The sequence below is a fragment of the Aedes aegypti genome, chromosome 3, assembly GCF_002204515.2.
Source record: "Aedes aegypti strain LVP_AGWG chromosome 3, AaegL5.0 Primary Assembly, whole genome shotgun sequence".
In the NCBI taxonomy this organism is placed as follows: Eukaryota; Metazoa; Arthropoda; class Insecta; order Diptera; family Culicidae; genus Aedes; species Aedes aegypti.
Window position 1 is genome coordinate 9,500,190 of NC_035109.1, and position 18,497 is coordinate 9,518,686.

Sequence of the window (18,497 nt, forward strand, 5' to 3'; positions counted from 1 at the left end):
ACCAGCTTAGGTCCCGCAGCTTGCAAACCGAAACTAAATTCGCCCTGTATAAAACATTGATTCTTCCGGTGGCTCTCTACGGGCACGAAGCGTGGACGTTGAAAGAGTCAGACCGGAAAGCTCTCGGTGTTTTCGAGCGTAAAGTGCTGCGGACAATACTCGGTGGGAAACTCGAAAATGGTGTGTGGCGCAGACGCATGAATCACGAGTAGTATCAAGTGTACAAAGATGCGAATATTATCAATCGTGTAAAATACGGCAGACTCCAGTGGGCTGGCCACTTAGTGCGAATGTCGGAAGAAAGAATTGCGAAAATAATATTCAGCAGGGAACCAGGTAGAGCCGGCGGCTTCGGGGAAGACCACGAATACGCTGGCTGTACGCAGTGGAAGAGGACCTGGCGACCCTAAACGTTCGGGGCAACTGGATAAGTTTCGCCCAAGACCGACGAAGATGGAGCTCTACAATACGCCCGGCAATGGCGTGATGCTACGCTGTAGCCATCAAGGTATCAAGGTAGGTATGTCTGAAATGAAAGTTTAAATTCTATTTTGCATGTTTGGTGGATTAGATTACAAAAAAGTATGATAAATTGTACTTTAAAATCCATGTAAACATTAATAAAACCAGTGTTTTATACAACTTTGGCGACCTGTAGCTAAAAATTGTGACGTACTGGAACATTTGAGAATGGCACCAGATTCAGCAACCCCAAATCGACACATAATTTGATCCTTGAGACACGCAAAAATGTAATTTTTGTTCCGCTGTGTTATTATACAAATACAATAATCTCTATTAATATTTCAGTTGATTTTCATTATCGTTTCCATACTGAAATAATCTTACACAACCTATAATGAAACCGTTAAATAATAAGAATTCTTAAAATTACCGAGTTATTACCAAAATTTAATGATAGGGCAATTTTGTTAACACTGGAATCTTTTATCCTCATTAATATTCAGCCATTCCATCAAGAGCATTGATATATCAAAACAAATTATGAGTTGATTGGGTGGGGATCTCCTGCAACATTGAAGGCATAATTCACGGAATAAATATCTTGCTTTAAATGTAATATTTGCCAAGAAGAGTAAATTTTATTTTCTTGAAGAAATAAAGCCCCAAAAGAAAATATGGATAAAACTTAAACGGCTGACTTTATGTCATGTTAACAAATGGCAAAAAAAATGTACTCCAAGTAGTTAGAGCATTGATTTTTAATCAATTCATTAAACTTATTTTTTTTATTTATAAATTTATTAATTTTGACCCGAATATAATATAATATTCACATAATTATTTATAGCTACAAAACATCTGTTTTATTGCATTTATCAAGAAGTTTCATTGATATTTTTCCAATCTTGTCATATGAATGTTTTGAAGCTTAATCATAATTTTATAACCCATGTTTATAAGTAAAAAAAAAGAAGTTTCATAAAAAATAATTGTATGCAATTTTTTTAGCGCTTTCTTTTTACGGACTTGATTCAAAATGCTACGTCCACTAGCTAGGACCCCTCCCTCCCCCTCGTCACACTTCGTCACAAATTCGGGAAGACCCCCCTCTCCTCTAAAAAGCTACGTCATTTATGGACGACCCCTAATGTGTGACGCATTCTTAACTTTCGCCAAATCATGCAATACAGATGCATTGAGTTGAAAATCTCTTGATTTTGCGCACTGATCCGTAATATGTCACAATTTGATCCATAATATGAACATTGATCCATAATATGGTTTTCAGAAACCGATACAATTTTTATTTTCATGCAATCTTATGTAAATATTACACCCAAAATAGTTTACTAACCAAAGTTCCAATTTGAAACGATTCAATTCGTGCTTTTAAATTACAATTTTACAATTTCCATGTTGTTTTATTGAATTGTATAGGTGTGGGGTCATGGTAGTTAAACATTTTATATTATAACGTTGAATTTGACCGTTCACTATATCAAAATGAGCCGTTGACTGTGAACCGAATCGACACTGAGTACGACCGATATGAAAATGAATACGTCGAATAGAGGCAACGGTAAGTAATAATTTTGTAATAATCATTGCATTATTTCTAATAAACGATCAAGATTGATCAAAATCTTATTGCACAATGCGAAAGCCGTCTATAGTTTGGCATGAATGAATATAAGCACATCACCATACGTCGTTTTGTAATTCCGAAAATTGAACGTTATAAAAGTGAAAATCGATTTGGTTCAGAGTGCAGCGCGAAGAGTTTTGCCTGCGAAACACGTAGGATCGATAAACTATGTTTGCTTACCCTTCTGACTTACGGCTGTTTGAATAAGTTTTCGTGAGTTCTTGTTCAACGAAACCCGATGAAGAATGCAAAGCAAAACTAATTTCGAACCACCCTAATGCACTACATGTCCATCAGAGTGACAAGTGTGGTCTCCGAGGTCCAATTGAGTGAAATTACATCTTGTCTTCATTTCCTCGACTGCGGTGGAAAAGAGTGATATGTTATGTTTATTAAATTGATGCTAATTTGAGAAAATAACAGTGATTTGATCCCAGAAACTCCCAGCATGTGCGACGCATCGTGCTCGAATGTTTGCGGAAGACAGGTATTATGTTACTCCATGTCAGTTGAGATCTTTGTAATTAATTACTTTTAGGGAATTGGATAGCATGCAATTTAAAGCTAAATGAAAAAAATATAATCGGACATAATTATAGTTTAAGGCACTCCTGGGTTTAAGAGTCCTTCATTGGTTGTAGTTCTTCGAATTGATTATCAACGATATCTTAAGAAAGATCGTCGATATAAAGATTCGTATTATTCGTATTCTAGTAAAAATCAGGTACACATTTTTTGATTCATACTTGTTCTGAATCATATAGTAAAGACAGAATGTCTGAACGTCATCAAACTATCGGGGCAGAAATTGACACCACGAGTGAAATAATGCGGACGGAAAAAAACACGTGTCCACCCTGCGTAGCCTGGAGTTTACTGGAGCTTCGAGAAAGACCCCCGAGTGGAGCGCAAATTGGTTGACGCGCAATCAAAAGCATACGTCGCCCGTGCCTACTGCGCTCTACCATGCCTTGCCTGCTGCACACGACACTACACTCTCGTTGCGCTACTAGAAGCCAAAAGCATTGCGCTCAGCCACCTCACAGCCTACTGCGCGCTGCTGCGTTTTGATGCTCTCTGAACGAGTCCGTGTGAACAACCGCTGAATAGCTATAAAAGTGTCACACCTCGATTGGGACGGCATCATTCGAATAGTTGCAGTTTTGTGTGAGTTAAGCTCTACCTACATTGTAGATAACAAGTCAGTCGGACGGCAGTGATAACCGAGAGTGCATTTCGAGCCAAGCCAGATTCCTAACATTGAAAAAATAAAAATGCCGTGCAAGTGCTGTGGAAATGGTGAGTGACAATGGCAGTGATCGATTACATGAATGTTTTCAATGAATTTCTCAATTCTTCGGTAGATTGCAAGTGCACCTCCGGTTGCGGACAGGGCAAACCATGCGACGCCGGATGCAACTGCAATTGTGCCAGCAAAAAGGAAACCGGAAAAGATTGCTGCGAGACGGGAAGCTGCAAGAAGTAAACCCTTCAGGTTATCGCTTAGAATAAGTCTGATTCATGCAAAAATTTTATATTTAACTCCTAAATTAGCATCGGTCATAATAGAATAATGATAGAAAATTAATGTCAAGTTGTTACTTTTGGTCAATTTTGAAAGAAAGTTCGGAACTGACTTCCTCGGTTTTGTTGAATGTCGATACGATTGCTGATGATGCGACGATTTGTGTAAGCGTTACAGTGCCAAAGTTTAGATAAATATGTGCAGTCAATGCGGTGCAGTGCACACTGGGCCTAGGGTGGGGCTTATTTCCAAAAATCTTCCGTAGTCAGGATTTACAAAGTGGAAAACAATCATCGGTTCCAAAATAACATACTGTGAAAAAATGAGAATTTTTGGTAAAGGTTTAGAGGTGGCGCAAAGGGCGTAAGTGCAGTTTTCCCATTTTAGTGAACTCTGAAAAATTTTGCTAAAAACTAAGTGAAAAAGTAAAATTTTGGTGGAATTTTTCGCACGATCAGGCAAATTTCGCTTAATTTGAAGGTAATATGTCCATTTTAGGAAATTTGCATTTTTTCCGTGAGTTTATACATGGGTCAAACTTTTGCCCCACTATGGGCCAAAAATTGTTTCCAAGCATTGCCATGCAAAAACTAATACGCCTCAAAGCATCCTCATGATAGGCCTAGAAGTGCCCTTACATAAAATATTGAAAAAGATTTTATCTTTGTTTGATTCCATGCAACGAAAGTTTGACCAAAAATTACAATATTTACGTCGAAAAGCAACAAATATTAGTAGCTCGCGAATGTTCGCGATGAGAATAAGTTCATTCGAAAGCTAAAAACAAGAACTTTCAAGTAAAGTACAAATAATTTTGCGAAAACTTGCGATAGACCACTTTCAACGCGTGTGAAGGTGTACAAAGTGCAATTCTAGTTGAATAATAAGAATCCTGTGATAGGCTAGTACGTGCACTGCAATCGTAGTAGCCATGAATGGAATCCCGAGATGGAACGAATTACTCGCACTTTCTGGCGTTACGTTCCAACTGGGACAAAGCCTGCTTCTCAGCTCATATTTTATATGAGCACTTCCGCAGTTATTAACTGAGAACTTTTTTCCGATTAACCATTTTTGCAGTTGTATATCGTGTGACAGGTATGATGATACTTTATGCCCTGGGAAGTCGAGAAAATATACTTCACGAAAAGATCCTCGACCGGTGGGATTCGAACCGAAGTGAGCTTGGTCTTGCTGAATAGCTGCGCATCTACTGCTACGGCTCTTTGCGCCCCTATGAAATTTTGGAATTATAGCCTAATTAAATATTGTTCACATTTTATTTTATGGTATTGTGATTTTAAAGTGCTTTGAACTAAAATTTGAATTGGTACTGAAACTGCTGAAATTGATGATACTTGCATTGAGGCAGGGTTAATTCTAAGATATTTATGGATCAATTTGCATGAAATTTCAGTTTTTACAGTTTTTTAGACATCACATGATTTGCATCATACATTTTTGAGTGATTCTTTATGTAACGTGTTCACCTTAGTCATTTGTTTTACAAATTTGAATAATTGGCATATTAAGAAGATAAAGTTGTAAATTTAGACGAAATGAATAAATATGCTTATGATGGTTTTTGGGTAGAGCTTCCATATTTTTTGGATAAATCGTTTATAGGTTTTCATCAAACATTTCACTTTGTTGTTTTAAGCGAAGTATGCACCTCGACAGAAAAGTAATCGCCTATCTCGATGCGTGGGAAATTTCTTGCAAGAAATGCTTAAGAAAAGCATTTTTCTTCGATCGTAGTACGCAGTTGAAAAGAAATGTCAATTCAAATGGAGCTCACTGTAGAAAATTTCTTAACCATTTCTTGAGCAGAAATTTTTACTTTTTTTGAGCTGAACAGCATACTTAGCTTTAGCTATTAAAGTTGTACATGGAAAAAAATATTCAAAAATATATGTTGAAATACAAGTTATGCCTGACATGCTGTGAAAACTTTATTTAAAACCGTCAGTAAATAACAGAGAACTAGCCTGTCCGAGTTGACCATTTTGTATGAAAGATTGAAAAAGTTGCAAATGTATTGTCCAAACCTGTATATTCTATTTATCAGTCCAAAACTAGAAACATTTGAAAAAAAAGTCCATAATACCTAAATATGGTATAGAATATGTAAAATATTTGATTTCAGCTATTTTAAAGCGAGTTTGAGGTTTTGGCCGACATTTGTTCTGAAATCGAACCACTGGCCTGAGAGCCCTTTGCGATAATGGGCGATCCCAAAGAGTAGTGGTTGGACATCAGTTGACACATTACCTTGATACAATCATGACTCATGTCCAACCTTGATAACAGGACTTTTTCGATCCATGAGGATGAAAACACCTACCCATATCACTTATCACAATACCGAAAATTTCATTGAAGGCGATTTGATGTGACTACTGGTTGTTATGAAAAATTATGTAAGGTAAAAAGGTGTGATACGCCCCCCCTTAAGGAAAAACTGCTCTATCGCAGTAGCAAATGCATCACTTCTGAAGTTTTCTATATCAATGTGTTGCTTACTTAGTTGGCCATGCTCTGCACACAACTTTCTCTTTCCAGGTTTCTTCAAAAAAGTGTACACGATGTTTTTTTGTGAACGGTCCCAATGCCACAGTGATTTATTTCATCGATTTTACGATCAAAATAGAATAACTTCAAAACTATTGGTTCTAGATGTTTGGTGTCTTCGATGAAGTTTCTTGATATTAAAAGGCGCTTCTTTTGGTATTAGGGGTAAGATGATCAATTCACCTAAAAGTGAGATAAAAAAATTATTTTTTCAAAAAATAATGTTAGAGATTTTGAGTCTTCGGCAAAGTTGTAGAGTATGTAATTACAAACAACTTTGCCGAAGACACCAAATTTCTATATATTCGCGGTAATGAGTTATGGAGCATTTTGTCTTCGTTTTCATTTTCATTTATTTGGCTTTACATCAATTATCTTGATAAAGCCTCGCCAACAATATTTCGCCAATTCCCTCGGTTCATGGCCGCTTCTCTCCATCCTCGACTGTGACCCACGCTCTCCAGGTCCTGGTGTACCTGGTCAATCCACCTAGCTCGCTGCGCCCCACGCCTTCTTGTTCCGACCGGATTCGTGGCGAACACCATCTTTACAGGGTTGTTGTCCGGCATTCTTGCAACATGCCCTGCCCAGCGTATCCTTCCAGCTTTAGCTACCTTCACGATACTGGGTTCGCCGTAGAGTTGAGCGAGCTCGTGGTTCATCCTTCGCCGCCACACGCCGTTCTCCTGCACGCCGCCGAAGATCGTCCTTAGCACTCGGCGTTCGAAAACCCCAAGAGCTTGCAAGTCCTCCTCGAGCATAGTCCACGCCTCATGCCCATAGAGGACTACCGGTCTTATGAGCGTTTTGTACATCGTGCATTTGGTGCGGGGGTGAATCTTTCTTGACCGCAGTTTCTTCTGGAGCCCATAGTAGGCACGACTTCCGCTGATGATGCGCCTTCGTATTTCCCGACTAACATTGTTGTCAGCCGTCAACAAGGATCCGAGGTAGACGAACTCGTCCACCACCTCGAAGGTATCCCCGTCTATCGTAACACTGCTTCCTAGGCGGGTCCTGTCGCGCTCAGTTCCGCCAACCAGCATGTACTTTGTTTTCGACGCATTCACCATTAGCCCGACTCTTGTTGCTTCGCGTTTCAGGCGGGTGAACAAATCTGCCACCGTTTCAAATTTTCTCCCAATAATATCCATGTCGTCCGCGAAGCAAACAAATTGTCCGGATCTCGTGAAAATCGTGCCTCGACTGTTAAGTCCGGCTCTCCGCATGACACCTTCAAGCGCAATATTGAACAACAGGCACGAAAGTCCGTCGCCCTGTCGTAGTCCCCGCCGAGACTCGAACGAACTGGAGAGTTCGCCCGAGATCTTCACGCAGTTTTGCACACCGTCCATCGTTGCTCTGATCAATCTTGTGAGCTTCCCGGGAAAGCTGTTCTCGTCCATGATTTTCCATAGCTCTATGCGGTCGATACTATCGTATGCCGCCTTAAAATCGATGAACAAATGGTGCGTAGGGACCTGGTACTCACGGCATTTCTGGAGGATTTGCCGCACGGAAAAGATCTGGTCCGTTGTCGAGCGGCCGTCGATGAAACCTGCTTGATAACTTCCCACGAACTCGTTTGCTTTAGGTGATAGACGACGGAAGAGAATCTGGGATAGCACTTTATAGGCGGCGTTTAGGATGGTGATTGCACGATAATTTTCACACTCCAGTTTGTCGCCCTTTTTGTAGATAGGGCATATAACGCCTTGCTTCCACTCCTCCGGTAGCTGTTCCGTTTCCCAGATTCTGACTATCAGCCGATGCAGACAAGCGGCCAACCTGTCCGGGCCCATCTTGATGAGTTCGGCTCCGATACCATCCTTGCCAGCGGCTTTGTTGTTCTTGAGCTGTTGAATGGCATCCTTAACTTCCCCCATCGTGGGAGCTGGTTGATTTCCGCTGTCCGCTGTGCTGACGTAGCCATCGCCTTCGCTGTCCTGACCTTCTGTGCCTGTGTTCTCTGCGCCATTCAGGTGTTCATCGTAGTGCTGCTTCCACCTTTCGATCACCTCGCGTCCGTCCGTCAAGATGCTCCCATCCTTATCCCGGCACATCTCAGCTCGCGGCACGAAGCCTTTGCGGGATGTGTTGAGCTTCTGATAGAACTTCCGCGTTTCTCGAGAACGGTACAGCAACTCCATCTCTTGGCATTCCACCTCTTCCAGGCGGCGCTTTTTGTCCTGGAATAGGCGGGTTTGCTGTTTCCGCTTCAGTCTGTATCGTTCCACGTTTTGCCGCGTACCATGCTGCAGCATTGCAGCCCGCGCTGCATTCTTCTCCTCTAAAACCTCTTGGCACTCCTCGTCGAACCAATCGTTTCTTGAGCTCCGTTCCACATATCCGACAACGCTTTCGGCAGCGTCGTTAATGGCTGCTTTGACTGTCCTCCAGCAGTCCTCAAGAGGGGCCCTATCGAGCTCGCCCTCATCCGGCAACGCTGCCTCAAGATGCTGCGCGTACGCATTGGCGACATCCGGTTGTTTCAGCCGCTCGAGATTGTACCGGGGCGGGCGTCGGTACCGTACATTGTTGATGACGGATAGTTTTGGGCGCAGTTTCACCATCACCAGATAGTGGTCGGAGTCAATGTTGGCGCCACGATAGGTTCTGACGTCGGTTATGTCGGAGAAGTGCCGTCCATCGATCAAAACGTGGTCGATTTGCGATTCTGTCTGCTGAGGTGATCTCCAGGTGTACCGATACGGGAGGCTGTGCTGGAAATAGGTGCTACGAATGGCCATGTTCTTGGAGGCGGCAAAATCTATCAGTCGTAGGCCGTTCTCGTTCGTCAGCCGGTGGGCGCTGAACTTTCCAATCGTCGGTCTGAACTCCTCCTCCTGGCCAACCTGAGCGTTCAAATCTCCTATGATGATCTTGACGTCGTGGCTTGGGCAGCGGTCGTACTCGCGTTCGAGCTGCGCGTAAAATGCGTCCTTGTCATCATCAGTGCTTCCGGAGTGTGGGCTATGCACGTTAATTATGCTGAAGTTAAAGAATCGGCCTTTGATTCTTAACTTGCACATTCGTTCATTGATCGGCCACCACCCGATCACGCGCCTTTGCATATCACCCATCACTATAAAAGCTGTTCCCAGCTCGCGTGTGTTGCCGCAGCTCTGGTAGATGGTATGATTACCTCTAAACGTTCGCACCAATGCTCCTGTCCAGCACACCTCCTGCAGCGCTACGATGTCGAAACCGCGGGTCTTCAGTACATCGGAGAGTATGCGAGTACTTCCAATGAAGTTGAGAGATTTGCAGTTCCACGTACCGAGTTTCCAATCGCTAGTCCATTTTCGTCGCTGTGGTCTTTGCCGATTGTTCCGGTCCGTATTCTCTCGTTGACGTTCCTGTGCTGATGTGTTTTTACGGCTGGCTCGCAGGGCCTGACACCAACCCCCTAGATTTCCGGAGGACCATTCCCCCTAAATGTTCGGAGGGCCATAGTGCGCAGTTTAGCTTAGAGTCCTTCTCTGGCACTCGGACGATGATCAGCCGCCCCTGACATGGGGAACAGACGCTGTTGTGAGCCGCTCCTAACCTGGAGTACAGACGCTCCAGGTTTGCAAAAGCAAACCCCCCCTTCCCTGTCAGCATACGACCAAAGTTCCCACCGGGGGTTGGTTACCCGATCTTCCCCAAGGTTACTCGTACCCCGGCCAGTACCACGAGGAGGTAGGGATAGGAGTTGCTGGGCAAGAGGCTAAGGACCGCACAAAGGGGTCTATTTTATTCCTGCAGGTACGCGAGGTACCAATGGTACGCCATGCCCAGCCATTTACCGCGCCATTTTGTCTTCGACACCCCTTAAAACTCGTTTTTTGTACATAACTTTTGAATAGAATTTTTCACATTTTTTTAATATTCTACAAAGTTGTTTGGATCAATAAAATACACATTTTTGCTGAACATGCAAACCTTCTATCTCTTATTGTTAAAAAGTTATAAACAAATTCATGTTAAATTTAAGTCTAGTTTCACCTTAAAAATCTCAATTCTACGCAAAATGACGCAGCTAGTTTCATGGCAACTTCAAGATCCAACTTTCTACTTTTGCATACAGGTAATAACTTTTGGAACAAAAGGTTTTTTGTAGTGTTTTTCACAGATGATACACTCCCGTGCAAAAGTTTGGGTTCACCTCCTAAAAACATGAACAAGTGTTTTGTCCATATCTCTGTGATTACACGTCCAATTGAAACTCTCTACGGCGAATTTGAAAGCCAATAAGTTATTCTTACTTCATAAGTATTTTCCCGAAAACAGTTTATTAATTTTGTATACTAAATTTTTACCTAAAGTAGTGATATTAAAAAAACAAACCTAAAAATGATCATTTTTCTTAGAATTTTAGTCAATCCAATGCTGAGGAAATCAGCCATGTTTTTTCAGTGAGTTTTTTTCAATAAATGTCACAACTTTAAGTATGAATTTAGTTTACAAAATTAAGAAAATGTTTTTGGTAATGAACCTACGTAGTGAGAAAAACTCATTGCCTTTCAAATGCACCATAGACGTGTAATCACAGAGATATGGACAAAACACTTTTGTATGTTTTTTAGGGGGTGAACCCAGACTTTTGCACGGGAGTCTTAATCGTTCATTGAACATTTTTAACTTTAAATTCTCCCTGTTAATTACACTTTTCTTGTTAAGGTCTATCGGAGTAAGTAATCCAGTATTAACACCTTGAGACACAACTTCAATGAAATAAAAATATCAAAGAGTGCCTTACAATTTAGATGAAAATATGGCTGTACAGGGGAATTAAGGACATAATGGAAACATTTGACGATTTCTTATTTTTAGATTATGAAATGCCAATTCTTTGCAGTCCGTTAGTTTTCAAGTAATTGTTTTTTTTTCTTGGTCTTTTTTAGCTGACATGTTCGCCACTTTCTATCACTGTTCATCGTCTTTCATCAGACTGCATTGTAAAATTTTACGAAAATCGATTAAACTTAAATGTACTAATCCGAACAGAAAATCGAAGGATAGAAATCAATCATTGCAATCATGTCTTAGTAAATGCAAGATATGAATTGTCAGAAAAACAAGATCGATAATTGGTTCGAAAACAAGACTGGTGAAAAGATATCGGGGCAATATGAACACTTTCGTGGAATTTAGTGAATGTTTATTGTTCTTCTTTTTGGAATGACTTCGTTACAAACTATTACAAAGCTTGTTTCTCAGCTTGTTCTTAGAACACTTCCACATTTCTTAACTAAGAGCGTTCTATGCTAAAGTTATTATTTTTTGTTTATTAGGGATAATATATTATCTTCAAGGCATCGATACTTTAACATAGGAAACATAGAACTAAAACGATTACAATAGCTATTTTTAAAGAATCGCATTGAAGATTTATTAATAAATAAAAATACTGCTGAATCAGAATTCTTGATAAATTTTCGTGAATAAAACAAGATTTCTCAAATGCTGCACCAGCCTTTCCAAAAACGTACATGAGAAAGTACACATTTGATTCAAGTAATTTCATTCAATACCTATTTGAATTGGCATTGAATTAAAAGTATCGAGTATTTATTCGCATTTACTTGAATCGATTCACCCCTACATGTGACAGGAACGGTGGTACTCTATTTCTAAAACAAAAAAAAACATGGATCGACGAGAAATCGAACCCAGACCTAAGCATGACTTCGATTTGCAGCTGTGGACTTAACATAGACTAGGGCCTTTCCTGCAAACATTTCATTCAAAATTTCCTACTTTCATTTCTTGAATCTTGGTAGTAGAATTCACTTTAGAGATTCTAAAACTAAATTTATAACAACATACAGCCAAATTTCTGACCCGCAAACTTACACAACTAGTTTACTAGGGCTAAAAGTCTCACTAAAAAATAATTAAAGTGGTATTGCAAAGAAACGCATAATGCTCCAATTTTCCTTGCGTTTTGAAAATGGCGCAACAGTGAGAACTGGTACATGTTATACATTGTATTGAAACCAAAGAATGTTTGTATTAAATATATCATCATAGCTTTATAAAGCTTGTGAAATATACCTGACAATTTAATTTCACTGAAGTTGTACCTCAAGGTCTTAATTGTCCAGTATTCTTACTTGCTCCGATGTACCTTAACAAGAAATTTGTAATTAACAGGAAGGGTTTAAAACTTGAAATTTTAAATAAACGATATATAATCTGTGAAAAACACTGCAAAAAACCTTTTGTTTCCAAAAGTTATTACTTGTATGCAAAAGTAGAAAGTTAGATCTGGAAGTTGCCATGAAACTAGCTGCGTCATTTTGCGTAGAATAGAGATTTTTAAGGTGAAACTGGACTAAAATTTAACATTAATTTGTTTATAACTTTTTAACGATAAGATATAGAAGGTTTGCATGTTCAGCAAAAATGTGTATTTTATCAATCCAAACAACTTTGTAGAAGGTTCGAAAAATGTGAAAAATTCTATTAAAAAGTTATGTACAAAAACGAGTTTTAAGGGGTATCGAAGACAAAATGCTCCATATCTCATTATCGCGGATATATAGACATTTTGTGTCTTCGGCAAAGTTGTTTGTAATTACATACTCTACAACTTTGCAGAAGACTTGAAATCTCTAACTTAATTTTTTGAAAAAAATATTTCTTTTATCCCACTTTTAGGTGGATTGATCATCTTACCCGTAATACCAAAAGAAGGGCCTTTTAATATCAAGAAACTTCATCGAAGACACCAAACATCTAGAACCAATAGTTTTGAAGTTATTCTATTTTGATCGTGAAATCGATGAAATAAATCACTGTTTGCAATGTTTACGTTTCAAAACAACCAGGGCAATATGCCCCTCCTACAGAAAAATGGTCCACAGCGTTGTAGAAATGTTTCCAAGGAGACTTCCGCTACCTGCTAATCTTAAAAGGGTCCATTAGCAGTCGTCTTCCGGTAAAAGTTTTTGTATTAAGATCAATAGTAAAGTATGGGCTTCATCTCCCCTGAGGCTAGCTTATCAAAAGCAAAATTTTAAACTAAAAACCTGATTTTCGATATTTTTAGAATTTCTATTGATTGTTTATACTTTTTAAAGAAGATATATGCGCATCATCATTTTTTCGCGAATATTTAAGATATGTAATCATATTTACGTGTGAAAGAACCCTCAATCCCGTGAAAATGAAGAGGGCCGTATTGTCCCGTTGGGGCGTATTACACCGAGTTACCCTACGCAACGGTATTGAATTCATGCATTTATTCATTTAATAGATTCAGAGTTAGTTTCCATTTATTATCAAATCATCAAGAATAGAATCAAGAAGAAAATGGAACACTTTAGTAGGTATCAACATGCAATAAACGTCTCTTAAATTTGGCTTCAGTATCTAACAGTCCTTAGAATTTGATTAGTCTTGGCAATTTTTCAGCGCAATCACGCGTTTCTCGTCCACACCCGTATGGCTTTGCTTTCGATTAGATTGGAATCCCGTGCCGGAATTACACCGATCGTTACCGGAACCCGCACCGTTTGGTTGGCGTTGAAGAAGCAAGTGTCGAACTGGAACTCGACCGCCACTTCGTACGCTATTTGGACCACAAACGAGTAACAGCTCGAGGGAAGCACCCAAGGCACCTGGAGGTTCTCTGCTGCAAGCACTCCACCTTCCGGTAACCGGATACCTGGGGTCACATTCTTACAGACGATCGTGCGATCCACCTTCTGATACACGAACGGTCGCTTCGCGCTGTAGATCGCTTTCTGAACCAGCATGGTCACTATCCTGGTCATTTTGTTGTTGCCCTTGTTGTTGACTTGAATCACCACTGGAATGAACTGGCCCGGTACGAAACCAGATGTGGACAGTTCAACCGATGCGTAGAGCATCCCACTGGGAACGCATGGCCAATAGCCGAGAGATTTGGTAAGTTCGGATCGCACCGGCAATAGGACCTCGTAGTTCAAATCGAGCTGCCGAACTACTTGGAAGTGAAACGTGTAATTCTTAGCCTGCCGCCAAGGTCGCTCAAGAGTAGCCTTCAACCAGTACCGGATGTTGCCGAATTTTCCTTCGAACGAAGCGGGAAGGGTGTCTGGTAGTTGACAAGCGAATCCATGACTGTACGTTCCTGCGGGGACTTCTGCGAGTTTGTCTGAAATAATGTGATGGTTCATAGGAAATCATCTATTCTACCAAATCATCTGAATTCTCAAACCTAGAGGTTGATAAAGCACCAGCTCTGAATTTAAGTATCGCTCTTTCCCTTTCAAAACTCCTTTAGATCCGCTCTCCCGATCGGCGAACTTCGTTTTCCCAACGCCATTTATCGTAAGCAGCAATTCTGTAACAAACGTCTAAATCACTAATCGATACATTGTAATCACCTCAATCTCAACCCACTAGACACTGAACAGCTTTTCCCGAGCGTTACAACTACGTCACCAATGAGCTCCTGTCCGGGATAGTAGATTCCCCCGGGATTGTCAAGCAGCAGGATTTCCAGTTTGGTCAGCATCCTTTCTCAGCCGAACTGATAAAAGTCCCGCATGCAAGATTGAACCGCGAGAAGCAATCGAATAGAAAGTATCACGTCATCAAAGCTCACAGCACGTGGCGCCAGTCTGTCGCGGGATTTCTATGAAAGACACATCATTACATCTATGCCGATGCTGTTCGATATATGCAGGCTCATGTTTCAGGACGAGTGCGTTTGTACTGTTGAGTCACTAGAAGGCATAATGTAGATTCTCATTGTCGTTTGTCTAATTACACGGTGTACATTCTAGGAGAAGGTTTGCATTTTTCGAACAAAAGGACACATTGAACTCGAGTTTGCACTGTTGAAGGCACTCATCGCAACTACCCTATCGAAAGGATTTTGCGAAAAGCAATGCACACTGATTTGGTTTATGCTTACTTCATAGTTATTATAGCCGTGCCTGAAAGGATAGAACATTGGATTGAAATGAAGGCTAATATTTATTTAAGTACATATAAAGTATATTTAAAACATGAAATTTCATTGATTTTTGGTTTGAATTTATTGTTTGAATTTATGGTTTGAATTTATGTGGTTTGAAATTATTACCACATTTCACTATTTACTTGTTCCTTTGTCACTCTGTATCGTTTGTTCCTCTGTTCTTTTCTTATATCTTTTACTTTTATTTTCTGTTTTTTCTTCTTCTCTGTAACTATGTTTGTTGTTTCTGTTTAACCTTTCAGTCGTCGCGCGGTTTGCGCCGTCAGAACCATCACGCTTATGTTGTGTACGATAAGCGAGATTTTTTCACTACTGTTGTACAAAATACAACAGCGCGAAGTGTTAACTGTTTATCCGGTCTTCTGTAATTCTGTTTCTCTTGTTTCTCTTTTCTTGTTTATTATTTTCTTGTTTATCTATTTATGTTTCTATTATTGTACTACAATTATCACATTCTTATGTCCTTATAAGAACAACTCAACAAATTTTTATGTCAAATGTTTGAGGATACTGTAGGGAATATTGATAGAGACGTCTAGTCAAGTTAGAGGGCAAGCAAGTAATGAGGTTTATTATTCAAATTCAAATCGTCGCCTACTATGATCTAACATCCCCCCTTAAGCGGCAATTTTATGAATACCTAACATTTTTCTATCTTCAAACAGCTTTGTGTTTGGTATCGGTTTGGTAAAAATATCTGCTGCCTGAAGATCCGATGGTACATGGTTCAAGCAAATGGCCCTAGATGCTAATTGTTCCCGTACATGATGGTGTCTTATATCTATGATGCGTCCTGGAATCCCTCCGGCTGCTCCATATAAATCTCCTCTTCCTGCATCTCGCCCTGCAGGAATGCAGTCACCGCATCCATTTGGTACACCAGGAGATCGTACTTGGCTGCCATCGCCAAGAGGTACCGCACGGTCGCATACCGTACGACGGGAGAGTAGGTCGCATCGTAGTCCACGCCTTTGACTTGTGAGTATCCCTTTATCACGAGTCGAGCCTTATGCCGCTGAATGGAGCCATCCGCACTGGTCTTCAGTTTGTACACCCACTTGCTCTTGAGTGCTTTCCGACCTGCCGGTAGATCGACGAAGGACCACGTGTCGTTGTCGCACAACGATCGATGTTCGGACTGCATAGCTTCGATCCAGCAGCTACGGTCTGGTCGGTCCAACGCCTGTTGGAAGGTGTCCGGCTCTCCAGAAATCTGTGGAATAGATGACGACGAAAGCATACCACTGCAGATCGAATTATTATTCCACTTGCCTCCGACTGGGCGCTCCCAGTCACTGTGCCCAGAATCGTGTTGCGGCCCAACATCTTCTTCCTTTTCGTGTGACGGGAGCGCAGTGATGGACGACCACGCTAGGTCTGGACGATTCTCTGAAAGTGCAAGTTTCTGAAGAAGAATACTGTACGTCATTTTGAATTCAGAATACTTGCCTGGTACCTTGCGCTCCCTCGCGCTACGCCTCGTGGTAGGTTGTGAAACGTTCCGAGTTAATTGCGGAGGGAGCGCAGTGGGTTGCTGCACTACAACTGGAACGGGAACCTCTTCATTCTCTTCGAAGATGGCCACCGGGGATGGCACTGTTGTCGGATCCAGATCATCAATCATCTCGTCATCTTCACGCTTCAGATCTTCACTCAGGATAACCACGTCACGATTGACGAACACTTGTTTGGTCGCCGGGTCGTACACTCTGTAGCCTTTGGAACAGTCGGCGTAGCCAACTAGAATACACGGCCTGGATTTCGGATCCCATTTCTTCCGATTCACTTTCGGGACATAGGCCATCGCACTCGATCCGAACACCCGCAGGTTTGAAACATCTGGCTTCCATCCGGTGAATTCTTCAATCGGTGGACTTGCTTGCCTTTTGTCGGCGATCGGTTGATCAAATACACAGCCGTGGACGCCGCTTCAGCCCAAAATCGCTTGTCTAGACCAGAATCGAACAACATGCATCTGGCACGTTCTTCAATCGTCCGATTCATCCGCTCTGCCAGCCCGTTCTGCTGCGGATTGTAGGCCACAGATGTCTCATGACGGATGCCGCTTGCCTTGAGGAACTGTTCAAACGTATTACCGACATATTCGGTTCCGTTGTCGGTCCGGAAGCGTTTAATGGACCTACCAGTCTGCTTCTCGACGTACGTCTTGAATTCCACAAATGCGTCAAAAACTTCTCCTTTGGACTTGAGAAAATACACGTGCGTCATACGGCTGGCATCGTCAATGAACGTGACGAAATATTTGCTTCCTCCTATCGATGGCTTCTCCATCGGTCCGCATAGGTCCGAATGAACCAGATCCAGCAGCTCACTCGACCGGTTGCCCGTTGCCTTGAATGGAAGTTTGTGGTGCTGTCTGTGCCACAGCTCAAGGTTCTCTCCAGGTTTTGCATCGCACGCCTTTGGTCGGTCGTATTGCTTCAGCTTGTACAAACCGTCCTCCTCTGTACCGGTTGCGATGGTTTCACCGGTGGAGTGAAGCTTACACGGAACCCTTTGTTGCATATACGGCTCACCGAAAGCAAGTTGACCGCCAGGTCTGGAACATACAGAACATCAGCAATATCTAAAGTGCTACACGTACCTTCAACATCTGCATCAAGTTTGACCCTGCCGACGGCCGGAACGGGAAGTTCGGTGGCATTCGCTACAAAGATGCTCTCCGTGACTTCTCTCTTGTCAATCAGCGCCCGCTCAGTCGAACACATGTGCCGACCTGCTCCAGAGTCCAGAATCCAGTCTTCCCCTTCAAGCTTCGGTTTCTAGCACGCCAACAACGCCGTTTGCTTTCCGTGGAATCCTTTTTCGGGCTTCGACTTCGGCTTCGCTTGACATTCGGACGCGTAGTGCCCGAACTTGTCACACCTGAAGCATTTCACGCTGGACTTATCCTTCTTCTTCTGGACCTTCTTCGGACGAGTGGCCAGCGCACCGACAGCACCTTTTGACTTGCAATCGGTATCCATGGAAACGTCCTGCAGAATTTCTGATTTTACCATGTCCGCTGTGAGCTTGATCCCTGAGGCGTCGAGCCCCATGATCATTGGCTCGTACTGCTTCGGTAGTCCCATGAGCAGGATCAAAGACAGCCATTCATCGTCCAATACGAAACCGATCACTTCCAGCTTGTGGCTCGTCGACATGATCTCATCAACGTACTCCTCGACTGACGAGCAATCCTCCAACTCCAGCCTGGTCAATTTCCGTAGCAACCTTATCTTCCTGGACCGTCCACAATCTTGAAACGCTGTTTTCATGCTGTTCCAGGCTTCCTTTGCTGTCTTGGACCGCTGGACGAGGCTATAGTTATA

General features: G+C 41.8%; 1 protein-coding gene and 1 long non-coding RNA gene across 2 annotated transcripts; one reads left to right on the forward strand and one right to left on the reverse strand.

Annotated features, from left to right (window-relative positions):
* Positions 1 to 2,582: 2,582 nt before the first annotated feature.
* LOC5570219 lies at positions 2,583 to 3,698 on the forward strand. The gene is made up of 3 exons (XR_002501990.1): positions 2,583 to 2,597; positions 2,875 to 3,409; positions 3,475 to 3,698. It is a non-coding gene; the product is annotated as an uncharacterized LOC5570219 (long non-coding RNA).
* Positions 3,699 to 13,417: 9,719 nt separating this feature from the next.
* Positions 13,418 to 15,042, reverse strand: LOC5570217 (arrestin domain-containing protein 17). Its single transcript, XM_001658944.2, has 3 exons — positions 14,583 to 15,042; positions 14,398 to 14,523; positions 13,418 to 14,334 (listed from the first exon to the last, which is right to left on the reverse strand). Exons 1-3 carry the CDS (start codon positions 14,695 to 14,697, stop codon positions 13,616 to 13,618), a joined length of 960 nt encoding a protein of 319 aa, XP_001658994.1. The 5' UTR covers positions 14,698 to 15,042; the 3' UTR covers positions 13,418 to 13,615.
* Between the last annotated feature and the right edge of the window lie 3,455 nt (positions 15,043 to 18,497).